At 41.5% G+C, this 27389-nt stretch overlaps 2 protein-coding genes across 3 annotated transcripts in view; both read right to left on the bottom strand.

The window, feature by feature from the left end:
* Window positions 1–6036, bottom strand: part of TRPM6 (transient receptor potential cation channel subfamily M member 6) — a 76579-nt gene extending 70543 nt beyond the window's left edge. Inside the window, exons 1-2 of the mRNA XM_053932539.1 lie at window positions 5911–6036; window positions 3449–3574 (exon numbers count right to left, since the gene is read on the bottom strand). Coding sequence (XP_053788514.1) covers window positions 3449–3574; window positions 5911–6036 — 252 coding nt within the window. The remainder of the gene's footprint in view (window positions 1–3448; window positions 3575–5910) is intronic.
* An 11268-nt stretch (window positions 6037–17304) lies between these two features.
* CZH9orf40 (chromosome Z C9orf40 homolog) lies at window positions 17305–27347 on the bottom strand. 2 transcript variants are annotated; one of them, XM_053932102.1, is made up of 2 exons: window positions 26646–27347; window positions 17305–20345 (listed from the first exon to the last, which is right to left on the bottom strand). In XM_053932102.1, exons 1-2 carry the CDS (start codon window positions 27018–27020, stop codon window positions 20187–20189), a joined length of 534 nt encoding a protein of 177 aa, XP_053788077.1. In that variant the 5' UTR covers window positions 27021–27347; the 3' UTR covers window positions 17305–20186. The 2 variants fall into 2 exon arrangements, with proteins under 2 accessions (XP_053788077.1, XP_053788078.1); XM_053932103.1 differs by lacking the exon at window positions 17305–20345 and adding an exon at window positions 25199–26428.
* Between the last annotated feature and the right edge of the window lie 42 nt (window positions 27348–27389).

Genomic DNA, 27389 nt, shown 5'->3' with positions numbered 1-27389 from the left:
ATCAGAAATACATGAAAGATCCAAACTGACTTTTAGTGGCTGTGAAGGAAGGAGGTACTATTTTCAGGTGTATGTGAGAAGTCAGCATGGTGCAGTCTGTGACAAACCTTTATTCAAATACATCAGAGGAGGGAAAGAACTTCCCCTTATTACAAGTAGTGCAAGAATCCACTGCAAACAGGGTGTCCTAAGTTACCTTAAATCCTTTCAAAATTAATTTCACATGTAGCAAGTCACTTGCAGTAACATTAGATACCTGAAACGCAGCCACAGTTCCTGTAAGCTAGTACTCAAGACTATTTCACAAGAGTTCAGGGCTTAAGCATGCTGGTATATCTTGAATCCTTCCTTACCCCTGGAAACTCTCTATGGCTTTATTACCAACTGGTTAAATTACTGCCAGCATTAAAGAGATTTCCAACTTAAAAGGCTGTCTCACACAAGCTTTTCAGAGCAGGAACTTTGTAGTTCAGCATCCACTCCATACATGCTTATGGTATGAAGTAATATAACAACTGATTGCTAAACAAAGAATACCACTCTGGATCCACATAGGGTAGAAAAACATTGCAAAACTCCAGGGTCACAGGCAGTAAAATATGAACTCATGAGAGGTTTTCAATGACCTCTCAGGTCTTCTAGTGTTTCCTTGTGTTCAGGCTACCCTGTGATAGGACAACCACCTGGCTCTGTAACACAGACATGCTATGGTTCCTCTGCTCTCCATCACTACAACACATTGGTGCATCTGTTACTAACTAGCAGCTTTTGCTTTTCTAGTCTTTCTTACCTACTTCCTTGTCCCAGTGTTCAAGATTCTGCACATCTGTGAAAATACACAACTATAAGCAATAGAATTAATCAGAAAATTTTCATCACTAAAATTTACTAAGATTTGAAAGATATTGTGCAAATAATTCCATTTGAATGCTTCCACTGTTTACCTGTCCACCATGGCCCATCATAAAACAACTATCAGCTAATCTCAAACTGCTTTTGCAGGCAGCCTACACATTCAGTAGCACTGAGAAGGTTTTATATTTTCCCCTTTTAAAGACAGTATATAATTTCAGGTCACAGCAGAATTTCTGTGATTATTTCCTAGTAACGAATTCAAACTTATCCACTGGAAACACATTCCTAGGTTTTCACGAATATAGTACATACACTAACAGAAGTCATTTGTGCTTGCAGGATAAATGCAGACCCAAGTCCGAGAAAGATAACAGAACTTCTTATAACTCATCAGTCATTCTGAAGAGAGATTTTAGGGTTTTTTTCATCAGAACAAAAGTAGCATGTTAGTTTTTCAAAAATACATTAATTCCATCTTCACTCCACAGAGTGCTGTAGCATTTTCTTTCACAGTTAATCAACTGTACTTAAAAGCTAAGTAGGTATGCTTAAGTGATTTTCTGGATTAGGGCCTTGCATCAAAGGCTCATAAAACTGTTTCCACTATTTTGAACCCAAGCTTAGCCAAAAAAACAAAAACTCTTTGACTTTATTGGGCTTTCCAATGTGGTGCTTCTGATCCAGAGTAGACCACACAACACAACAAATACCAACATGTATACCAAATGACAACAAAATATTGGAAATACTAAAATCAAAACCGTCCTTGAGAAAAAAGCTCCATCTTGACTCCTGGGATACAGGGAACAATGAACTGATGGAAATCTTAGCTTACTCTGGAATATTAGACCTTTAATTAGTTTATTACTTTCCACTTTTTAAGTTTATTAACTGATCAAGTAAGCCTTTCTGCTATCCTTTAACATGCAATGTTTTAGAAAAACACATCAAAGAGCGCTGCTCCAAGAGCACACCCTGCCCAGAAAGCAGGTGCTGGTGGAGGAACTCCTGGTTTGCAGAGGGATGGGCTGAGCAGACCTGTCCCTCTGCACAGCCTATGGCACTGGGCTAGGTGGAGAAGGACACACAAAACCTCACCTTAACACTGCTGCCAGGAGCCCAGGATTTTGCAAAAGAAGTAAACACAAGAAATCTCAAACCACAATTTATATTCTTCACTTTTATCCTTGAAACAGGTCTCGAAAACATTGCTAGAATTTTTATATTGGCAGGAGAAATCTGCAAAATGCTTAAAAACAGGTTTCCCCAACTGGAAATGCAAAAAGTCTCTGTGACACGACACATCATAATTCAGCCTTCCACCTAAAGCAGGCCACTCCAAAACCCACTGTTCTAGAAGCATGGTGATTGCTGACAGTTTGGATCTGACTGCTTCACAACTGTAGCCCATACACATAATAAAAAAATCTGTGCCTATGGCTGATGCTTTAGCACCTTGCTAAACATTGACATTTGGTTTACTTTGGCACTGTATACAATATTATACTGTATATCATCTCTTATAAAACCAGTTCAATGAGCAGCATAAGATATGGATTATTGAACAAGTTAGTCATACGTAAAGATACAGAAAGACATATTCTAAAGACTTTAATTAATGAAAACCAATCCAAATTGCAGAATAAATTATAGGAGATGCCTAAAACTTGCAGCAAATAAAAGCAGACTCCAGTAACAGAGGAGGAAATGGCAAATTGATCCAAACTATATTTGAAAATTACTATAGATCTTTAAATATAACCATGCCTTAATTTACTGTGTCTCTTTTGGAGACAAAATTTTCATCATTTTTTAATGGACACTCCTGCCCGTCTTACCAACAATATTTTGGAAGTCAGTCCCAAAGGAAGTCAGGCATTTGGTGATATTTAATAATTAATACAATATAATCAGAAAATATTCATATCCCAAATGAAATTATCTTGTAAGTAATTTTAAAGTGAAAATCCAGGAAGCCATAAGAAAATGATGTTTCAAATGTATTATTCAGAGGGTCAGTACAATGCTTCAAGCCTCATTCAGATTTCCACTTTGAAAGCCAGTCATAGAAAGGCAGTTCTTGTTACTTGTTAAGCACTTGATCTTACCAAGAGCTAATCAACTTGCTCTTTTCAAAATTGGGTCTCACCTACCTAGCACTGAGCAATCACAGAGGTCAACCACCCATTGCTGTGACAAACGCATTCCTTCATCAAAGAATTCAAAATCACGGAGCAGAAAGGTCTACCTAGTTTAAACCAGAAGGAGGAAGAGAAAAAATAAATTCTGACAGTCAATATCAGAGCTTTCTTTTGCCTGTTTTCAGTTTTCCCAACACAGGGTATAATGTTGACAACAGAGGTTACTCTCTAAAGGTCAGATATATCTGTAGTATCTGATGTGAAAAGCAAATGCAGGTTGCAAAATTCAGCTGGAGGAAGCATGAAGGGCCCCAGGAAGTCACACCTTGTTAACAACCTGCTCTAGAGGACGGTGGCAATAGGTTGGAACTAGACGATCTTTAAGGTCACTGCCAACCCAAATTATTCTGTGCTACTATGATTCCATGATGCAAGCAATCCACATAGCTCACCTCTGGAGCCATATGACTGTTCGCTGTCATTTCTATCAGAATTCTTCTTTTTGCTCCATTGCTTGTCTCGTATAGTAACAAAATCTTCTTGGGCTTGACAGCTGCATACCGTGGCCCTTGCACAGACTACAAGACAGGTCACAGAACTGAAATTGCATTTTCCAAAGAAAGAGGAAACACATCTTGGGTGATTTCTAAAGAGGCTGAAGATATGGTCAGTCCCACTTCTGCATTTCTCACCTGGACACGTGCCTTATCTCTCTTCTCAGCTCTGCCCTACACACCATCTTCCTAAAAAAAGCTTTCCTTTTCCATGCCAGCTCACAGTTAAATCACATCATCAACCCATCAAACATTGCAGACCCACAAACTAGCTGGAGGAAGAGTGGCCTGGGAGCAGCCACTGAGGACTGCAGGGCCCCTTTGTGCCCTTTTGTTCCAGAGACCACATGGACACGCCCCTGAGCTCTACACCAGGTCTTTCTGCACCTTCAGCCTCATGTCCAAGATATATTCCACCACACTAGGTTTATCCCCTTGTTTATTCACTGGGGGTTGCAGCAGTGGCCAAAGTGACTCCCAAAGGCTTAAGTTTCCCTGGGGCAGACAGAAAGGAGCAGCTGTGATGGCAGTTTAAGCCAGGCTGCACAGCCTGGCAGCCATCGGCACTACCCTCCTGGCACAAAGCTGGGCTGTGCCTCCAGGCTACCAGCTGGCAGGATATGTTCCAAGGCATGCTCTCCTGTCTGCTCCACCATGATGGCAACCCTTCTCTCTCAAGTGGCAGCTCCAAATGCCACCCAGCCTTCTGGCAGCACTCTGCTCACCAGGATGCCTGCGTGTGTGTTGGGATGGTCTCTTGAGCTGTGGTGGCACAAGTGATGAGAAAAGGGCCAGAGCAGGGCAAGGAGGGTGCTGTAAGGAGAATGGACAGGACGAGCTCACTGTGAGGGCTGAAGTTGCACAGCACTGCCACACAGCCTTTCTGAAACACTGACTGAGCAGCAGGCAGAGAGGTAGACATATTTCATAAGCACTTGGGACGTACTAGTAGAAGCTCTGCTCTGCCTCTTTGGGGGTTAAATTGCACCAATACAAGGTAATCAAATGCACTGGTTTATAGGATTGGTAGGACTAGGACTGATCAAACCTGGGATCATCCCACCCCAGCCAGGCTGGTAAAAAATTTATTTCCACAGCCTGACCTCAACAATGCAGCCTAAAGTGACACTAGAGTCACAACAGGCTGCCAACCCTTCAGAGATACAACCAAGTCCTAGTCACTCATGTGCAATCTCTAGCACTTCAAGCTCACTAGGAAAACACTTCCATAGTGGAAACACTAATTTTCTTCATCACAGGACTGACACCAAAGTGCAGCCATGGTGCTCACCAAGTTCCAGACCATTATACCTGAAACCACTGAAGGCTGGCAGGCATGTGTCTGCTGCAACAGTGTTCCTCTGCAGACATTTCCATTACTGATAACACTGAAGAGGGTTGACCTCCACTCTCATCTCTAAGACTTAATAATTACAAAAAACCAAAAGCAACAATTTTATAATCAACCAAAGGACTTGTGATTCGGAAACTGAGACAACAATATGTCACATCACCAATGGGTTTTAAAAACCTTTCTCTGACTAGCATTTATCAAAGTACATCATGACAGCACCCAGCTTCTGTACTGGTAAAAAGAACACCAACAAAGTTTAGAAACTGTTTTTAGATGCTTCATTCTGTTCCTATATGAAGGACAGAGGGTACTGTACAACTTAGAACAGCATGTACCAGCAACTGCACTATGGCAGAGATGCAAAGGAGTGGCAATCCTACAGAAAGGATGAAGACAAGTGCTTTAATGCTACCTGCCTTTTTTGAGACTTAAACAGCTATGGCTCCTGACCAGGGTCTCTATCCTTTCAGCTGGGAGGCGAAAGTATGACCACCTCAAAAACTGAGGGAAAGTATTAGGAGAACATAAAGCAAAAGAACTGGCAATTCAAGTCATACGGAGTTGATCACAAGGTTTTACCTAGAATACATGTTACACAGTAATAAATTCATATATTACAAGAATCAAGGAAGGTTTACACAGCATTTGATAGAGCCTGTCTGAAAGGAACAGAGAGGAAAGACCAAATCTTGCTAAACTGTGGCCACCTCAGGTTCATATAGTGCTGTGTACCATCCAAGGAGTTTCAAACTCATTGCTGCAATTCTCAAAAAATTGGATTACCATGCTTGAACATAACACCTCCTGGGAGAGCAGAAAAACCTATAGATCAGCCTCCTGGAGGACACATGCACACACCCACCTTTTCACTTTTCCACCTTCCATCATTACATAGTGCTACTAGGTAGAAAATAAACTTAAGATAATCTGAACCACAAAAAGGAGGGATGAAGGAGCTATTTATGTAGGAAAATAGGTATGAAGAGTAATGCAATAGTTCACATACATTTTTCCTCCTGGAATAGGTTAATTTAACTTCCACAGACCAGATTACAGCCACACTGTCAAACATTGTAGATGGGCTACAGCAGTCCACCATGGTCTGTGCCATCTTATTTGTAACAGCAGTCATGTTCATCATAGTGCTGATAGCAACATGGACAGCAACATCCCCTCATACTGCTGCAGCTTTCCTGTGACATGCTGTCCTGTACTGCAATCCCACTTTAAAGACAATGCTATGAATCCAGCACAATTCTGGCTTCACGGCCATTAAAACCTGTTTTCTATTATTCAGGACACCTCCCACTGTGGTTATGCAGAGGCAAACAAGAAATGCTGGGGAGAACAGAGTGACACTGGCCATTTCCAGGCCCATGAGGTTCTCCACAAAGCCAATCAACATGTACACAAGGTTTCTCTGGCCCCAGAGGGATCTATGCTCTTAGGTGCCAACATCAATTTGGAAAACTGAAATGGAGGCACATAAATCATTTAGTCACAGCCAAGATTGGAGTACTGTCTGCACTGCATAATCATATGTATGCCTGAACAGACATGTTTATTGAAACTATATTTTCCTTTATGAGCTGTAGACATTTCAAACTCAGCTACCTTCTGCTCTTTTCAAGCTACTACATGGCATTTTGCCTTTCACTGGGGGGGTCACAGAGGGGCAGAGGGGGAAAGCAGTAACAAGTAACAATTATCTGCTCCCTGTTCCCATAATATAAAAAAAAAAAAAAAAAAAAAAAAAAAAAAAAAAAAAAAACAATAAAAAAGTCACGGTGAAGCTCAAAGAGAAATATCTTTTTCTGGTATAGTTCTGGATGATTGTTATGTTTTCTTCCTAATTCTGGTTACTACTAGGAACAACATAGTTCAACACATTCACCACAAGACGGTCCCTGTGCCCTGACCTCGTAACAGTCGTGAAATCTTCATTTTTTCTTTATCAAGCCACAAAACAATTAAGGAAACTGGTTCAAACGGAATAACCTATTTGTTGCTTAATGTGGTTTTAATACTACTGTATAAGCCTGATACTACTTTAAAGAAGGTTGTTATGGGATAAGATAAACTTAGCAAAAATCTGTAAATTGATTTCACAACTTTAGAGCATGCTTCAGAGAGAAAGAAAACTATGATGATATTTCCTTAAACTCATTTTAGGCTCATATCAGTATCCACTGATTCTTATACGTAACACTACAATTCCCCTGGCAGGTCCAACAGACATGAATCTCTAAAAACTGGCCACTCCAGTGTTTTGGTTGCAGAATTTTGTGGTTTAACTTCAAGTGTTCACAACTCAAAGTACTAGCTCATTTTTTTTTCTTCGTTTACAAGCAGATATTGTGTATTTTGAAAAGGGTGTTCATAAAGAGACATATAAAAAATATTCCACTGAATACATGTTTCTTTTATCAGCAAGTATATCTGAAAAACATTCAGAAGATACTTTGCTACAGCAATGTTGCTACAGCATGATCTGCGTGAAATATCATCCACGTAATGTTATATATAGTAGCAGAGCTCTCTTTTTAAACCCCAAACATATGAATCACAAACATTCCATCTTTAAATTTAAAGAAAAAACAAACAGAAAAAAAAAAAAACCCTCCAAAACCACAAACAAAAACATTCAGCCAGCATCATAGTAGAAAGAAGCAACAATTTACTAAAGCTGGAGACACTTTTCTGACATGTTGCACCTAACCCCATGGCTATAAAGGCTTTCACGGCCACTAGAATAAATGCAGATCTATGCGTTTGTAGGAAACCACTCAAGTCCCCGTCTGCAGAAATACACGGAGCTAAACAGCACCGGCCCCAGAACACCAAATCCCTGGTAGAACAGCCCCCAGGAGCCCAGAGGTTTCTCTTTGCCGCCAGCTAACACTGATCTGCTCCCCACAAAGCCGCCTGGACTTTCAGACAGAGCCTGATGCCAACTGCGGATTGGCTCGGACGCCCCTCACGGCACTGCGAGCGCAATGAGCGCCGCTGGACGCAGGCGAGCGCTCCATCCGAGCCGGCCCGCTGGGGCCGCAGGGACAGTGGCCGGTTGAGGCCGGTTCGCTCACAGCCCCCGCTGCTCGGCGGAACACGGCGGGACACGGCGGGACACGGCGGGACACGGAGGGACACGGAGGGACGTGGCACCGCCCGTGCCGGGGATAGCGGGGTCACCGCCGGCCGCGCAGCCCCTCACCTGCGGGTCCGCGCGCTCGCGGTGCGGGGGCTGCCAGCCGCGTCCCCAGCAGCGCCACACGGAGCCCAGCGGCGACAGCAGCAGCTCCCGCCACGCCGCCATGCCCCGGTCCCGCGATCCTTGTCCCGCGGCGGCAGCGCAGGGCGGGCGGGGCGCCGTCCTTTACCCCTGGCTTCTGGGTGAGCCAGGTGCTATCTGCCCCCAGTCCTGGCAGGTGCATTCTGCCCCCAGTCCTGGAAGGTGCATGCTGCCGCCACGGCCACGCTCTCCTGGGGGAGGACGAGCACCCTCTCTGCCCTGGCTGCCGTCCGCCCGGGGAGCCTCGACGGCCGGGCCGAGTAGTTCGCCGCTCACACGCTTCCCCTACCGGGCCCAGCGCCGCCCTTCCTCCACCCTGCCAAATTCTTTCTCACATCGGGAGACCGGATCACAGGCACCCCGAACTCAGCATATGCATTTGGACTGGTTTGCCTGCATCTCAGCCCCCCTCCTAATGCCTCAGACATTTTTCAAGGTAAAAGTAATGTAAAAGTAAATTCATGGTATATGTTATGATAAAAGTAAGAAGGTCCAAGAGGAAATTAGCAATTCTTCTGAATTATGAAATATGAAGACTTGAATCACAGGTAATCAAAACATTATTGAAGGCATTAAAGCAAAAAAAGGAAAAGTAGCATTATTACAGCTCATTACAATGAACAGAATCAATGAATAAGAAAACAGTCTGTGACCATTGTATTAATTAAAATTTTCACAAGGTGATGAAATTTGGATATAAACCCAAATTTTTGAGCTCTGATGTTCTTGATCTTCTTAGTTATCTTCACATACCTTCTGTATCACTTTTTCCACACTGACAGAACTTAAAGACCGAACCTCAACAGCCTGTCAGCAGTTACCACTGTCCCCTGCAGGACTGAAGGCCTTGAATGTCCCAAAGACCAAGGCTATCAAACCAAAGAAAGTCCCTGCAATAATTATACCTGGTTGTTCTTAGTGTAAACTAATAAAACAGGCAGACAACATTCTTCTTTATCCTGAATTAGTTTCCAGTCTTTGTTTTCTTCAATTTGTTTCTCAAACCTTACCTTTCAGTCAATCTCCATTTCCTCTTATCTCAAACTTACCCTCTTCCTATAATAAATCCCAGGCTCCAGTTCTTTGGTTTCTTAGCTCTGCTCTCTCATCTGCTTCTTGACTACTGTTTCTTTTATTTTGTTGGTTTCTGGCCACTGTATTGACTGTCAGCTCCAATGTCCATCTGGTTCTGGATGTTACCTTTATTTCCTATCCACTTGCTCTTTGTAGATGTTTCTTCCATTTTCTGGTCTCAATTTATAATTTTCCTGCTTAGCCAAGTCCTATCTTTCTCTGTTGTGCTCAGCTCTCCCTCATCCTCCTCCCTACAGGAGAGGCTTGCTTTCAGACCATGCTGTTGCATTGCAGGAGCCTGAGCAGAGCCTGTATGAGCTCATACACAGAGCACCCCAAAAAACAGAGCCTGCTCGGTCCTTGGGCATGCCTCAGGACCTTTTGAAATACTGGCTGTCAAACTTGGCAGTGGTTTCATATAAACTATTATTTCAAAGACAGAGACGATAATAAAACTGTTTCCAGTCCCCTGCCAAACATGGTTTTCTGTTTCTTGTATTTCTTCTATTTTGTCTTTAGACTTTTATATTGAATTTCCCACATGGTAGGCCTTAAGAAAATGTTACAGCTTCTAGTAAAAGGATGGCCTTCTAGACATTTTAGCAGGTGTTGAACATCATGTTAATTCTTTACACCTTCTTTTTAAGGTATTATGTTACTGTCAATTAAATTTTCTCAATCAAGCCCTCCTGAGTCAGCATAGAAGCTTTTGGCTCAATTTGCTAGTATCATCAATGTTTATAAATGAAGAAAATAAATCTTTTAATAGGATGTATCAGTAAACTATTACTGTACCCACTCTACATATGAATCTGAACTCCATAAGGAACTTAAAACACAAGTATCCAAGCACATGCCGGTACATTGGACTTTCTGTGTCACAGCTACATGTACATATTCCACTGATTGCAAGCATTTTCTTAATTCCAAGTTTCTGCCATTTTTTTCTAAGTTGTGAAGAGTCTTTCAGACATAAGAAATTCTCAATCTTCCCTGAAATCAGGTTTTGTCTGTACTAGGTTTCTTACCTAGTACAAAGACCTAAAAATCTGTGAAAAGCTATATAAGCCAATTTATGCTGCAAATTCCCACATCCAATTCCTCAGTATTTCACTGATACGAAAACACATGTGGTATGTTTTATAACAGCCACTTTAGTAGTTTGAAGTCCACATCACTCTCATGTACTCTCCTGTTTTCTCTAGAAACCAGAACTGCTGAGATGTTTCCTCCTTATCAATCTTATTTCTACAGACTTACCTTAAGACCAGTGCTATCTTGCTTGTCCATCTTTTAAGATTCTTTAAGTCCTTTATTTCCAGTGTCTAAGCTGTCACCTCAACAGCAGCGCAGACAGCTCAGTTCTTGGACGCTCATTAGGAACAGTGCATCACATCTCCTGCTTTTCATGTCCTAAGTAAGTTAAATGTATACTTGTCAAAGTATGACTGCATTAATTCATTCATCACCTTGCATAGTTTACAAAGTCCAAGTGTACCAAAAAGCAGTCAATCTCAAAGGAGGATAATTTGCTTAATACAAACACTTACCAAAGGGGAATGGGTTTGTTTCTGTTGTTTCCATGGGTGGCCTGTAAAGGCATTAACATCCAGATAGCCACTCTGTTCTCTAAGATCTGTTATATCATACCACATATCCAGCAAAGTACACTGAAATGTTTTTGGTGTTTTTTCCATCCATCATGTTTAATCAGGCAGAATCTACTAGATGTTCATACAGAGTTTGGAATGAAAAAGCCCAAACTAATTTATATCTCATGCACTAATCTGTTTTGGAGGGAACTCCCAGTTTCATTGTTTCATCATGTCCAAGCACACTGAAGATACCGAGTTTCATAAGACTATATACACACCTTTACCCTTGCCTTAGTGCCCTAGCAGACTTTCAAGAACTGATGATGCAGCAAAGAGAGGAGCAAGGAATAAAACTGGTAGACTGCTTCTAGATTTCTCCCCATTCATATCATCATCAACAAATCAGCCTCCCTTCAGTCTTATTTATCTTTATCTAAAAAAACTAAAGAAGTAGTATAAGTCAATCCAAGACCAAAGGCTGGCAGCAGATGTATTGACCACACTCATCAGATGATGACTGTTTCAGCCTCTGCTTTAGCACGCTGTGGAAAGACATTGTGGCAGAATGTTGTTCATTATAGCACAAAATATAAATATTGTTTTACTATGCAGATTCTGAACTACAACAGAACAGAATTTTCTACTTTGGTCTTGGCCTTACACACGCATACAGTGTGTGATGGTAACCTCCTGGAGTGAGCTTAAGTCAAGCTTTATTACTTATTTCACAGGATGCATATATACAATGATGGTTCCGGATCTGATCATAGTAAATCTTCCCTCCTGCTGCCCAGTGCATACAGATCAGAAACTGATCTGTCAACAAAGGAGAACATTACTTCCCTCATCACAAATAGATTTTTTTATTATTATTAAATGATGATAGAACCCAAACAGGCATATAAATGTCAATCATTTACTTGTTCACAAGATAAATGTGCTTCAACAGGAGACAAGGAAGATAATTTTGAATATTGAATTACACAGATAGAGGATGTTTTCTTTTTTAGGCATATCACCCATGCAACAAGTAGTTCTTAATACCTGAGTATGACTCAAAATCCCTGAACATAGTTCTGACATTGTATTAATGAAGAATTATTTGAAGTCAATTGGACAGTCTGCAGAACTTACTCTGTGAGAAAAATTGTTTTTATAACTTTACAGTTTCTAGTTGCCAGGAATGTAGTGAGGTAAATTTTGTCAACATGATGGTCACAATCACAAATAACCAAACATAATTCTCCTGGAATGCATTCTGAAATACCCTTGGTATAGACCCAAAGAAGAAAATGTGACAGAATGGTTTAATCCTGTTACAATCACAAATAGTTTCTGTGCTTGCAGTGATGGTCCCATGGAAACCAGTATACTGCTTCCTACAGCAGGACATCACAGTCCAGAATGAAGAAACAATATTTCACATGGTCTCTAGTCTCTGTTACTAAATTTTCTTAACAGAAAATTAGTAGGAAAATTAGTGGAGGCATTCTAAGAGGCCTTGGTGTAGAAGTGTGTTTTGCAGCTTTAAGGTGTAGTAACCTCCATCTCATGTGAATAAATGCTTTATAGTTCTAGAGGAGCACAATGTACCTTTGCAGGACAACAATTATAGATCCATAGAATCATTTAGATTAGAAAAGACCTTTAAGATCAACCAACCATTAACCTAGCATTGCAAAGTCCACCACTAAACAATGTCATTAAGTGCTACATCTACACATCTTTTGAATACCTCCAGGGATGGTGACTCTATTTCTTCTCTGAGCAGCCTGTCCTAATGCTTGGCAGCCCTTCTAGTGACAAAAGTTACCCTAATATGCAATCTAAGCCTCCCTGGCACAAGTTGAAGCTATTTCCTCTTGTCTTATCTTGTTACTTGGGACAGAACTCCAGCATCTGCTTCACTACAACCTTCTTTCAGGTAATGAAGATAAACACAAGGAAGATGCAGTATCAAAGGATAACATTTTGGTTTTTATCTCAACATTCAACGACTCCTCAGATGGTATGTATAGCCAAAGAGTATCATCTTCAAAATTTTCCAAGTTTCTGGGGAGCCTTTATTGACACAATTCCTACTTCTAAGAATAAGCAGTCTTGAAGGTTTTGCAGAATAGTCCTCAGGGAACATCGCCTCTCCTCTATTTGCTCTCTCATTCATTGTATCCCTCAGAGTAGTCAACAGATTTTTCAAAAGTATCACCTTTCAGAGTACTCCTAGAAGGTAATATTTCTGTCTGTCTTAGCTTCCTGGACTGTGTCAAATTACAGGCATATGGATTGTTCAATGACATCTCCTCCAGACATTACCCCATTCTCAAATCCTCATTTTAAAACAATTTTCAAAATCTGTATTTTGCTTTTCCACCTGTTTTTTCATACTAGGCACAAGCTGGGGTTGGTACTGGGCTGATACTCTTCAACATCTTATTGGTGACATGGACACTGGGAGCAAGAGTACTTCAGCATGTTTGTCAATGACACCAAGATGAGTTGTGAGGTCAAACACAATGGAGGGAAGGGATGCCATCCAGAGGGACCGTGACAGGCTTGAGAGGCGAGCCAATGCAAACCTCATAAAGTTCAACAAACCTAAGTGCAAGGTCCTACACCTTGCTCAGGGCAATCCTAGACACACCCACAGGCTGGGCAGAGAAGTAATTAAGAGCAGCCCTGAGGACAAAGACTTGGGGGTGATAGTTGATGAAACACTCAACACGGTCTAGCAGTGTGCACTTGCAGCCTAGAAAGCCAAATGCGTTCCAGGCTACATCCAAAGGAGTGTGGCCAGTAGATTAAAGGAGGTGATTCTGCCCCTCTGCTCTGCTCTTGTGACCCATCTGGAGTCACCCACCCTGTGTACAATTCTGGTGTCCCCAGCATAAGAAGGACATGGAACTGTTGGAGCAAGTCCAGAGGAGGGCCATGAGGTTGGTTAGAGAACTGGAACATGTCCACTACAAAGACAGGCTGAGAAAGTTGAGACTGTGCAGCCTGGAGAAGAGACCTCATAGCAACCTTCCAGTATGTGAAAGGGACGTGCAGGGAAGCTGGAGATGTCCCAGCCCTGGCAGTGTTTTAGGCTAGGTTGGATAAGGCCTTGAGCAACCTGGTCTAGTGGGAGGTGTCCCTTTCCATGGCAGCAAGGATTGGAACTAGATTTTAAATCTGCTCAAAATTATTTTAAGGCCCTTCAAAACCCTTAACATTCTATTTTTATGGTATAGTTCTCATAGGGACGATACAGAAGTTAGAATTGGGAAGACAGAGGTTTATGTTAGTATTCATATTCAAAGATGTGCCAAAGCAAATGCCTTGAGCTTTGGAGGAGATTTCATGCTTAAGACTGAAAAAAGAGCCTTATCCACATGACTGATCTCTTTAATTTGAACTGAAAATTATTTACCTAAAAAACAAAAGAAACAAAAATTTTAAAAAACTTATCTAAAAATCTAATACCTGAAAATCAAGGGTTAAACAGTGATGAATGTACATGGAGCAGCACACTTTGCTTAGGAAGAAGGAAATCTCTGTCCTTTAGTGACCTATTGCTGCAGGCAAGAGGAAAACCTGAATTTACTGAGATATCTGTGAAGTACACTGAGCACACCCATTCTCAGAGTGGAATATAAGACTTACAGCAATGCCAGATAATACAGTGCAAGAAGATGGGCAGTTCTATAGTGAATAATACTGTTTATTGTCTGTGCCAGTCATCCAAAGGCCAAAGATACATCCATGTTCATGTGACATGTGTGTTTAATAACAGCTGACTGCTCTGCAGGCAAGGAAGAAACACTTGACTGTTGGCTTTCACAGGCTACCCTAGCAATTGTGGGGTCTGGGCAAGGGTTCCCCATCGCGTACAGCCTGATGGCCAAGCCATGGCAGAAAAGGCAGGGAACCATTTGGATTCACCTGTACCTGGCCTGCAGGGTATGGCTCAAACACCCTCTGTTGAAGGCAGCAGGCAGTTATCAGTAGATGCTACTGTCAGCTAGGCAGAGCACTGTTATGACAACTGTTGCTTTAAATAGTGTTTTGAGTAGCTAACCCATACTATGCAATCAAAATTCTGATTATGTAATCAGAAACAAAATAAGTTGGTTGGTTTTTGTTTGGTTGTTTTGTGGGTTTTTTTTGTGGGTTTTTTTTGGTTTTTTTTGTTTTGTTTTGTTGGTTTGTTGGTTTTTTGGTTTTTTTTTTTTTTTGGTTTTTTTTTTTTTTTTTTTTTTTTTTTTTTTTTATTCCAGGAATTAAAAGAAACTGAAAGCAATTTCCATACTCTATAAGTTAAAGCATCAAAAGAAAATAACTAGCATGTAGTATCAGGCTTCAGAGAGAGGTATTTGACACTTTGAGTAGATCCCATACAATTTATTATTATGTTTCAATTTAGGTAGAAAAGCATCTCTGTACTACTCAAATGAAAGATGATACAAAATTCACCTGGGCAAGAGAACAATGAATGGCTCATTTCCATTCACAGCTTTGCATGAAAGGCTTTTCTCTAGCTTAAACTCCACTGCAGATAGTACAATGCTATTTTTGTTTAATTTTCTCAGCCTTATACTTGGTAAATAATTTGATTAGTCATATACCAATCCAAATATGAACTACAAGCATTCACATAAGGAAAGTGGAAAAAATGCAATGCTTAGCAAGTCCATATCCTTTCTTTCAAAAGTTCATTACTGTAAAATAAGACAAAACAAAAGCAGGAAAACAATCATCCACCATAATATTTTTGAAAACAAAGTAAACACACAAACAAAAATTTAGTTTGCCTCCATGTGGCTTTCACATTTTTCTCCCTGGGAATGGTAACATACCACTATTTTTCCTTCAGTAGGGGAAAATGTTATTATCTCTATGACTTTAAGAGAAGAAAGAACAATATTTTTTTAAGTCCTTAGAAGTGACTAAGAAGTCATGAATACAAGAATACTTCACCAAGAATATTAAAAACATAAACTACTACTGACTACAACTATTACTTTCAAATGCAACAGTAATTAAAATATACTGTTAAAATATACCATACATCACAATCAAATTCTCTAATACAAAAAGCATGAAGTAGGAATTTTAATCAGGAAATAGGAAAATTAGTATCTCCCTTCTCTAATTTTCTTCATACCCTGCAAATAGTTACCTATATACAAACATTTAAATACTAACTAAATAAAGTTAGTTTCTTTTGAATTAGCACTTACCTTTCTCTTCCTTATATTAGACACTTCCTTACTTTAGACATTTCAAGTAGCATTCAGCCACCAACATGTTGGTGGTTTCCATCCAACATGAAATCTGATAAAGCTTGTTCCCCAGTCCTAAATAAAGGAAACTGTGTTACAAAGTAGTGACAACAAAATCCCATGTATTAAATTGATAATTGGGTTTGTTTGGCTGCTTTTTGTTTTTTTGGGGGGATGAGGAGATTTGGAGAGAATTAAGAGAATCAAAGCTCCTTGACACAACGTTTTTACTCTAATTATGCTGAAAACCTTGTGTCACCTTATGAACAGGGACTTGTGAGTTGATCTGTCCTTATTTATGCATAAAGTAAGGAAATGATTAGCATTCATGATGTCACTGCTTGAATTTTCAGTAGCAGTCTGGAATAAAAGTATACCCAAAACATTTTCCAGATTCATGGTAACTTGCTGTGAATGTGTATTGCCACCTAGAGTGTCTAAGTTATAACTGTAGGCATGGAAGTAATTAAGCCAGCCCAGGCATCTCAGTTATTATGAAATGCTCCTTTAATCACAAGTTTTGCTGCAGGAAACAGTGAGTCTGTGCAGTCTAACTCCTCTTCCCACAGTTGTGGTCAGAGGCTTTCAAAAAAGAATACATTAATTTCCCCAAATGAATCTCCTGTTCTGGTTAGAACATACTGGCAGATGCTGGATAGTAATTATCTTTAATTTCACCTGTTAATATATACATTTCCACACTTCTATATTCTGTATGAAGGACCCTATATATTTTCCAAGTCCCTATATACAAACATGCTTTTTAAAAATCCATTAAATTCCTGGCCAACAGGAAAAAAATCAACCAGCAACTGTCAAAACAGTGAGAAACCTATTACATTTAGTTGATACCATATTCAAATTACTGTAATGTTGCTGTGCTGAAGATGGAGCTGATACTGAAAATATTCTTGTCATTGATCTGCTGGCCAACTATACCTGCACTCACAGGCTGAGTTACTTCATGATCAGCTACCTTCCATCCTCCACTTTTTTTCCCCTTTCTTTCTACCACAGTCTACTTACCAACACATGTTAATTTATGCAGCCTGTTTTTCACAGTATTTCTTCACTGTCCTGATCTGGACTGAGCTTTAATCTCCTCCCGGAGGCTTATCTATCTTAGGAACCATAAACATAGTGCAGGCCTTCAATAAACACAAATCAGACAATCTAAAACAGTTTAGAATAATGCAACAGATTTATTAAAGTTGGTCATGCTACTTTGCTGTTTAAATCTGTTTTGGAACATATTTAACTCCCATATCTGACTTACTATTATGCCTGTACCCTTACTGTGCAACTTGCTGATGCAGCAACTGATGAACCCGGTGGTGTCTAGGTGTGGTTACCCCTTACAAGTTCTTAAGCTTGTAACACTGGTTTTTCCTTTTAGAGAAAAGTATTTTAGAGAATACCAAACTCCCACTTAACTATAGAAAATATAAATTAATTTTTTATTCTGAAATTTAAAACCATACCAAATTAAAAGTGTCAGTCAGTATGCAGCTACCAGATTGCTTTGATGTGTGATGGCATTTCTTTATCTAAAAACATTATATTAAAACATTTCTTTATCTTAAAACATTTTCTTTTCATTGGATGCTAATGTATATGCAAATTAAAACTTTTAAGCTTACATAGAGTTTATATGCAGCTTTTGAATGAAAAGCCTCTAGAAAAATGGGGTTAGAAGTCAAGACCAGCAATTTGGTAGTTCAGTGTCATATGGCATCTGGAGACACCAGACACTGAGAAATCCAAGTTATCATGCCTTTTGTCAGCTCTAATGCAAAATTTATGTATTTGTCATCACTCCCCGTTACTGCCCCAGCCTTTTGTATAACCCAGACTCTCAAGAGTAATTTCAAATAGTTTTCCAAGGCTTTTAAATTTACCTCTATTTGCAAAGAGATGAATGGAAAAAATGAATCAGCTCAGGAAACATTCTAAAAGTAGCCATAACATTCCAGCCTGCAACAGAGTCCACAACTGGAACAAATTATGAGGAAAGTGCTTGCCGACAGCACAATTGCAAATGAAGTAAACATATGGCTTACAGCACACTGCAAGCTTAATTTGTTGTAAAGGACCTATTTATCTGATTATGGGATAGATCAAACATGTATTCGAAAGACCATAATAAAACATCTTCTGTCCCATGAACAGAGTGGAATGACAGATTTTAGTAATAAAATGCAGGCTATTGCTAGGATGTATCTACTGTGAGTGAGGCATCAAGCAGATTTTAAGTGAGCAGTGTGTTGCAAAGATACTAGCTAATAATGTAAAATACTGGATCTTGAGAACACTGGATGGTCTGAAATTATTATAAAACTCACAGGAACGCATGTACTATATAGGGTCAAAACATGGATCATATAACCAATTCAAACACTTCAACAAATTAATAGATCTATTTTTTTCCACTAATTTATTTTTGTTATAGTAAACATGAAATAGCAGTTTCATAGCCTTCTTGCCAGAAAAGGAGTTTGTTTTTTAGAAAAATTTCAAAGTACCTCCTAAGACAAGTTGGTGTATTTGGACTTAAACAAAATGTTAAAACTGTCTGAGAAAAATACATATTGTCCAAATATGTATCCAACTAATCTGATAGAAAGCAGAAGGATATCCAAAGAGGCACCTTGAACTGCTTAAGTCCCTAAGCCACCCCCTTTCTTCAGAAAGTATTCAGAGATCTCAACAAGCTAAATGAAGAAGCAACAAATACAGATACCTAGGCAGCACAAATTCCAAAAAGTTTCCAAGTGTTTACCAAGGAAGCTGACAAGATCACTATTTTAAGCAAAAAGACCTAATAAATCAATAAATATACAGAAGCAGCAATCTTATGAAATCAAGACAAGAACTTCACATAGTAATAGTGCCAAAGTTTTCAGATACACACAGGCAAAACTTTATTGTCCTTTAACAAACACAGTATTAGAAAAAAATAAAATTCAAAAGTTGCCTTTTCCAATAGTAATTACAGAAAAAATACAATGTTTTCTATCTTTAAAGACAAATCGTATTCCAAAATGTAAGTCTTCCCATACCACTTCAGTCTATTATTAAAGATGTCTTTCTAATTGTACTTCAATTTGTAAATAAATTGCAAATCACAAACATTAAGTTCATAATTCACAGCAAAAAAATACTATTAGAATGAGCTTCTGCAAAAACTTTCTGCAAGATTCACAGTCTCTGCAAAAACTACACCTCATTCAGTATAGTTTGAAAGAGTGTGTGTGGTCATTTTATATTGCACTAACATTCCTTGACATATCTGCCCAAACTTGTCATTCAGATGCTATCTACTAGTTCAGAGCAACTTCACAAAGACTAAGAATAGCAATAACTTTAGAATGAACCAAAAACATAAAAAACTGGGTGCCCACTGCTGTCCGTAATGTGAAAAAGAGAAGGTGAAAAAACTTTTTCTCAATGAGAATGTGAAACCTTTCAGAACAGCAGCAGCTTTCAGCAGAAAGTAGCCCCCTTTCCTTCCCCTTCCCTGCCACACTTGGTTTCTGGTTTGCATAGAAAAGGGAATGCTTTGTCCAATTTTGATGGACTCTTATTTTTTGGTTTAGCTATTATACAGAAAAAAAAAAACCACATTAGAAATCACTAGAGCTTGTGTGCTTTATGATAAATTCACACATTAAATATTTCACTTTCACGTACCACGTAATTTTTGTTCAGGACAGACAAAATGATTTTGCATTTCCTTTTGACATGTAACATATCCCCATTTCTTTTAATTGCATCCCAAAGTATAGTTTTCTATATTCTTCTTTTAGTCTGCCTCCATGTCTTCACGTGTTCTTGCTACACTGTTGGCTTCTCCTTACTACCCACCTTCAGACAGCTTCCTGTTAAGTACCCAATACCGTTTATCCCATCCACTAAGGCAACTCAGATTTGCTTTTGAAGACTGCCACAACAGTTTCTCCAAGACCATATAAGCAGGCTTATTATTCACCCAAGGAACAAAACCCAAATCTCAATGGAAACAAGTTTCCTGGGAGTAGACGCACAGCTATGAAACAACTGATCAGGTTTCCATTTCAGTCTCTGCAGTATCAGTCCTTGCAGCAGTTTTAGCACTCGATGGAGTCTCTTCATCTAGGTTCTGAATATCAGACAAATCAATAGCAGGCAGTGGTGGTCTCCAGTACAGGAATGAGTTATATTGACAGAATTCTTCTTCTTGCTTTGAAAAGAGACAAATGAACAAAAAGTTAACAAAACATTAATGTGTATATCAGCAGCAGAAAATAAGAAAAATAAATTTTTTATATGAGAAACTGAATCTAGGAAGAATTACTCAGCTATTTCATATTAACAACTATTTTATGATTCTTAACTAGATCATGATTTACTTCTGCCTTTTTTAGTATTCTTGCAAAGAATTATGTAACAGCTTCCATAATTCCATAAATTTCTTCAGCTTACGATTTTTGCACAGAAAAAAAGGTGCAAAACTTGTGCAATTACTGGACTTTCCATACAAAAATGGCTCACTGCTTTTTCTTCTCATAATAGTATAAAATTTTCATGCACATTTAGAAACTGGTATTCAAAAGAATGTATTTAGCTACTTAACAGCAACTCAGAGGGATGATACATACAGGATAAATAGAGCATTTTATAGTATTTAAACAACATTCTATTTTTTCTTTTCTGTATTCAAATTTTGTATTCAAGAGAGGAAAGCTTAGGAATCACAGAATATTCTGAGCTGCAAGGGACCTCAAGGATCAGCAAGTGCAGCTCTTAAAGGAATTGCCCGTATGGGGAGGAAACCCACAACCTTGGCATTATGAACACAATGCTCCAAAATATCTAAATAGATAGTATCTCAAAAAACCTTGGAGAAACAAACACATCCTCATCTACTAATTTAATATGGCAGCAGAATTTTAATTTTTTTTTAAATGTCTATGAGAAAGTGCACTGCCTGTTTATAAACATGTCACAGTTATCAACAGTGGCCAAGCTGTACATGTTTCTAGGGACATGATATATCTAGGAAGAGGAATGAATTAAGTCATTCCTTAGGTCATGAGCATGTTTTTTCTTCTGGTATATAAAAACAGTGTATGCTGTCACAAACCTAAAATAATGCATTTCCATGTTATATTGGATTTGCATTTTTCCTAACATACAATTCAGATTTTTAAATACTTTACTTCACTGTCTCAGCTGTAACAGACGTTGAACAGAAGTATTTTAAACAAATAAAATGTAATTGTTTTGGTATTTCTGAGATACCAAAGTGCAGCCTGTAGGGGGTCAAAGCACCACCGCAATCCACACTGTGACTAAGTCAACTTCAATGGGCCTCTACACTGTGGTTCTTGAAAATATTAATTACTTGTCTGTTGGTTTTGCAACAGAATAAAAAAAAAAAACAGTAGTGAATACTATCCCTACACCTTCTCAAATACTGAAAAATTATGCTTTCTCCACTCTTCCCAAAAGAGAGAAGTACATAAAATTACCATACCTCTCATTTAAAGAACACATTTTTCTATTTGTTACCACACAGACCTCTCCTGAACTACAATCTGTTGTACTAAGAGACAACTTCCTGCTGCAAAACCTCTGCATGATTTAAAACCTATAATAATTAAGAGAGGATGAAAGGTGTAGACATTTCATAGCAGTAAGATGCCTCCTTGCCTATAGAATACTACTAATGTGAATTTCCTCATTGAGAAAGTTTGTCTTAGAAAATATTAAAGAACAAAAGTTCCCATTAACTGAGACCAAAACCAATTAAATGACACCATGACACAGGAACAAAAGGTTTGATTATACTGAAACCGGAAGAAAGCCAAAATAAAAGTAGTCGCCCATTCTTGTAAACTGGAAGTTTTGTACAGCACAGCATTAACAATAATTGACAAGTGTGGAAAGGATGACTTTCCAGTCTGTATTGCAAGTAGGCCAGCATCACTCACACAGAACTGTGCAGGGCAGGTGGCTAACAAATTCTTTGAAAAAAATCTCAGGCAGTGCAGTTTCAGAAACTGTCAACTACTTTTACAAATTCTCCCCTGCATTATTTGAACTTCCCTGACATTTTAGTAAGTTTTTTAAAAAAACCGAGAACTAAGTACTTAAAATCAGAACCCTGATGCTTTGTATGCATAAAGTAAATGACAACACCCTCAGTTCAAAATTATTAGAGTCTAAGAGTTCATAAACACATACTCAATTTTGGACTAAGACTACATGCAAAATTACTCTCAAAAGCTTTCAGGTTTACAGATCAGCAATACTGCAGTGTGAAAATGGAAAAAAAAAAAAGCACAAAAGACAGGCACAAGTGCTAAACATTCATACCTAGAAGGCAAAATAAAACACCAAATATTCACCTTCAACTAAGTAAGTTTCCGAACAGCACCATGCCAGTCCTGTAGCCACCCCTCTGTCCACTCCTGAGAGTTCTGTGTCTGTTACCCCATCCCTGCATTCCCTATTCGTCCTGGAACCCTGTACACACCCGTCGTGTCCCCATTGGTTGCCGCAGTCTACATCACTCTCCCGTTGCCTGTCCCCATTGGGCGGGAGGGTTTCTGCCCCCGTCGGCCCGCCCCCTATAAAATCCCATGTGCCCTCGGTCCCATCGCCATTTTGTCCATGCGGCGCTAGGGAGTGGCCACGGTTCTCCATCGCAGCTCCACGCGACAATAAAAGCTCTCCAGCCAACTGCGTGGACAGACTGGACATTCCTTCGCCTCTTTGTCTTGTCCCAGCACCGGCCACAGAGTGCGGCCAGCCCCACCCCAATGCGCGGAATGCCACAGTGCCCGGGGCCGCGCAGCAGCCCCGGTCCCGCCAAGAAACAGCGCCCTAGCCAGGCTCTGAAGAGCTGCCCGGGACCAGGGAAAACAACGCACCACCACAGGTGCCATTGTCTTCCCAAAATGGAGGGTGGGCGCATGAGGGGGCGACTTCTTCCCATAATCCTTTTCTCCCCTTTGTTCCCTTCATCCCAGCCTTTGACCCAATCCCCTCCTGCTTTCCTGTGGGTGTGGGCACCGCCCCCTCGGGAGATCAGATCACTCCCCCACCCACTGTTCCCCCTTGTGTGGGCATTCCCTCCAGTCCTTTACATGTTCTCCCAGTTTCGTCATCAGCTCCACCCTCTCCCTCTCTGCCCCGCTGCCTCAGGAATGGGGCAGCCCCTGTCCTGTCCCCCGTGCCCTGCCTCCACATTCCCATGGTACCCGGAGATCCGGGGGGCAGGGAAGAAGGGGGAGGGAGGAGCAGGAGCAGGTTTCTGAGCCTTTTGCAGATTCCACAGATCAGGTCAAAGTGGCAGTTGAGAGGCATGTAGAAGGATCAGAGGTCCAAGACAAGCTTGTCCCAGAAACAACATCCATGAATGCTGAAATACAGCTCAAGATAAAAGAGATCCCAGAAAAGCCCAGAAACCACATGGTTGCCTTGGCTGCTGTGCCTCCAAAGAACGTTGTTCGGAGGCAGTCTCCATCAGAACACCGATGCTTCCACTGTGATCGGAAGGGACATTTTGTAATCCAATGTCCATTTTTGAGGAGGGCACCCCCAGGGACAGCGAGGGGGGGGCGGGGGGAAGGGGGACCCCACTATCCAAAAAAACTGAAACAGGAGTGCAAATCTGCCTCGCATGAGGATAGAAATGAGGCAGGCCACAGCACCTCAAGGGGACCTGTGATCTATCAAGTAGTGCAGGTGGTGAGTCACAACATCAGAGCGCCTGTGAGTGCAACAGATGACCCCACCAAGCGGGGTCGCATCAAACCGCAGGCACTGCAAGGAGAAAAAGGATTCTGTATCTCTTTAAAAAATGTTTTTGCCCCAAAGCCAAAGGAAAATCCCCTCAGCTACCCCAGTCCGTTTATGTTCCCAGTCCATGTGTTTGTAATAAATTGTTGTCCCAGTTCCCCTATCCCCAAATACCCGAAGAAGAACCAGCCCCAGCATCATTGCAGCAAGCCCTCTCCATCTGCAAAGGGCAGCCATCACAGCAGCAGAAGAAAACAACACGAGCAGAAGCTGAGTGAAGAAGCGACCACACGAGCAACGAACAAGTCCAAATAGCCATCCTTTTTTATACATTAAAAAACAGGGATATGTTGCATCTTGGGTTTGGGTAATCCCAGATTAGGGGTTCTGATATATGTTAGTTAGCCGGTTCGGTGTACTCCTGTGTACCCCCATGTTCTCCCCGTGGTGGTCTGCTCCGGGTCACTCACCATTGGAGCATCACCATGCCAGTCCTGTAGCCACCCCTCTGTCCACTCCTGAGAGTTCTGTGTCTGTTACCCCATTCCTGCATTCCCTATTCGTCCTGGAACCCTGTACACACCCGTCGTGTCCCCATTGGTTGCCGCAGTCCCTGTCCCCATTGGGCGGGAGGGTTTCTGCCCCCGTCGGCCCGCCCCCTATAAAATCCCATGTGCCCTCGGTCCCATCGCCATTTTGTCCATGCGGCGCTAGGGAGTGGCCACGGTTCTCCATCGCAGCTCCACGCGACAATAAAAGCTCTCCAGCCAACTGCGTGGACAGACTGGACATTCCTTCGCCTCTTTGTCTTGTCCCAGCACCGGCCACAGAGTGCGGCCAGCCCCACCCCAATGCGCGGAATGCCACAGTGCCCGGGGCCGCGCAGCAGCCCCGGTCCCGCCAAGAAACAGCGCCCTAGCCGGGCTCTGCAGAGCTGCCTGGGACCAGGGAAAACAACGCACCACCACAGGTTTTGAGTAGAAATTCTATCAAGGTAGGCAACAAGGTAGGCAAGCTCAGACATACAAAAGCTCCATTTCTATGGACTAAGTTGCATAATATTTGAGGAGTTCGTTTTCCAACTCTAGTTGCAGAAGTGTACTTTGAATTAAAATAATCTTTCTTCTCTGGCCAACTGCAGTATGATGCTTTAAACTTTAACCAAAACACTGTGAAATTAACAGCATCCTGATCATACTTATTAATGTAATGAAATACACAAGCCATAAACAGCAAAGAATAATACCAACCTAGAGGTTGTATTTTCAGAAAGGTTTAAACATCATCATCAGAAATATAATTATAAAACATTTAAAATATACAGGTGGGACACACAAAAACTAGAAGAAATATCTCTATCCTGAAGTGTTAACCAAGCTTTATTTTAAAACTAAAACAATTTTATACAATATTGTGCTGAGAGAAACAACCTGTTAAAAATACAAACCTAGAAAAATATTTTATATAGAGAACCAATCTTTACTGTGTGGAAATTCAAAGGGCTTGTGGCCTTCCAATCACTGCTAAAGCTTACAGAATTATGCCAAGTAACACCAAGGGTAAGTATACCTGTGACAGGAGTCAAAACTGTTCCACAGAGGTTTGTTCAATTTGTTTAATTACTACACTTATGAATATATGTGTTCTGTCTTCAAAAATAAAATAAAATAAATGCTTGTGTTTAAAATGGCTGTATAATATTCATATGACATAGATTTTTTTCTGAATTTCTTCCTGCCTTAATTTTACCATCATCAATAAAACCCACTAACAAATCAATCAACCAAGAAAACACAAAAAGGCAGAGCATGAAAAATAAAAGGCACTGTTTTCTTTAAAGATTGTATGTGGGTGTTATACTGTGCGAGGCCTCAAATTATCGAAATGAAAGTCCTCAACTGTCTGTCAAAGCCCATCTAACCTGATCAGACTTTCTGCCACTTCTGTATCACTGAGTCTAATAGTCTTTCAAGATCCAGCTGGGAGGAAAAGTTAGTTTAACATGTACCAAACGTCTGTCTTTGAAATGTGTGATATCTGATCACAATATGCTTTGGTTGTGCGGGGGTTTTGGTTTATTTTTTTTAATTACAATTTTCTTCATATGTACCAAATTTTGTTTGCTGAACTACTGTGTAAAATGCAGTCAAGGTCAGGAAGAAAAATGTATATTGTTCAAAGTTAACCAGAAAACTCGTTTCAATATACTCTAATCATTATGACACTGACGCCCCTCCTCAGACCACTGCCTCCGCTAAATGTTTAGGTTAAACATGTTTTAGGTTTAGCTCTGGCATTGCTATTAAATGTCAAAACACGAAGTTTAGGAAGCTGACGCTGTAGCGAGCCTAGCCCTCACCCTCACACAACAGAGGCAACACCAGAATAACCTCGGCAACCTTCCCCCGCTCTGCTGGACAGGGATGAAGCTGAGCATAACCTCAGGTAAGGTGGACAGGCTGTTTCATGGCACGGAGCGGGGAACGAACCGGTAAAGCTGCATGATACTTCTCTTACCTCGAGGAATACAAAAGTAAAAGGAGCTTTAAGATGCCCGCGGCCAGGAGGCGCAGATGGGACTGGCCGGCACCGAGCGCCCCGCCGCGCCCGGCGAAGGCCCGCCAGCACCCCCAGCGGATACCCGCGTCCTGCAGACACGCTTCAGCCGTTACCGGCACCGCCCCCCACTTCCCTCCCCACGGACGAGCGAAGCGGGCCCGTTCCGCACAGCTACCTCGGCGGTGGCGGCGGCGGCCCGCTCTTTGCCCCGGCCGCCCGCGCGTCCCTCCGCCGCCGGCGCGTCCTGGGGCGCCACAGTCCCGCCGCGCCGCCGCCGCCCGCCGCCCGCGTCCCCCGGCTGCGCACGGGGGGCGCCGGGCCCGAGCCGCTTTCCCGGCGGCGCCTCCGCCTCCTCCAGCGGGCGCTTGAGCGCGGCCGGGGCCGCGCAGCCCGGCTCTGCCCGGGGACGCCGCTCGCCCGCGCGGGGCAGCGCTGGGTCCCGCAGCGGCCGCTTCGCGGGCACGTGGCACACCAGCGGCTCCGCGCGCCGCTTGGCCATAACGGCCGCGCGCCGGCGGATCCGCGGAGCTCGTGTGCCCCGCCGGCGCATGCGCGGTGGGGGCGCGCCGCAGCGCGCATGAGCGCCACACGCGGCACCGCCGCCGGGGGGCGGAGCTGTCCACCGCACTGCCTCACGGGAGGAACGGGCGGTAAGCGCCCTCGCAGCCGGAGCCTCAGCCGGCCGAGGAGGGAGCCGAACACGCGAGACCTCAAGTCTTACCGCACTCTCTTACTATCCAAAAAACCCGGTCCATTACTGTGAAAAATGCCCATCACTTTCACTTGTTTTAAAATTTTAAAAGTTTTTATAACTTCTATTAAATAGTAGTAAAAATTAGAGCAATAAGAATTTGGACAATCAGAGTTAGGACAATAAAGGACAGTAAAAAGAAAATTACGGATATCCGGGTGTCTGGCA

The sequence above is a fragment of the Vidua chalybeata genome, chromosome Z (genome assembly GCF_026979565.1).
Source record: "Vidua chalybeata isolate OUT-0048 chromosome Z, bVidCha1 merged haplotype, whole genome shotgun sequence".
NCBI classification, from domain to species: domain Eukaryota; kingdom Metazoa; phylum Chordata; class Aves; order Passeriformes; family Viduidae; genus Vidua; species Vidua chalybeata.
The sequence above is the reverse complement of the archived record's forward strand: the minus strand, read 5'-3'. Positions and strand labels throughout refer to the sequence as shown.

Bases quoted from the DNA above. Each gene is read 5' to 3' on its own strand.
- CZH9orf40 (XM_053932102.1), bottom strand. From the start codon at position 27,020: ATGCGCCGGCGGGGCACACGAGCTCCGCGGATCCGCCGGCGCGCGGCC. The intron at 20,346-26,645 runs GTAGCTGTGCGG...CTCTTTTCAAAG, and splicing joins CCGCCGCCGCCACCGCCGAG to CAAGAAGAAGAATTCTGTCA.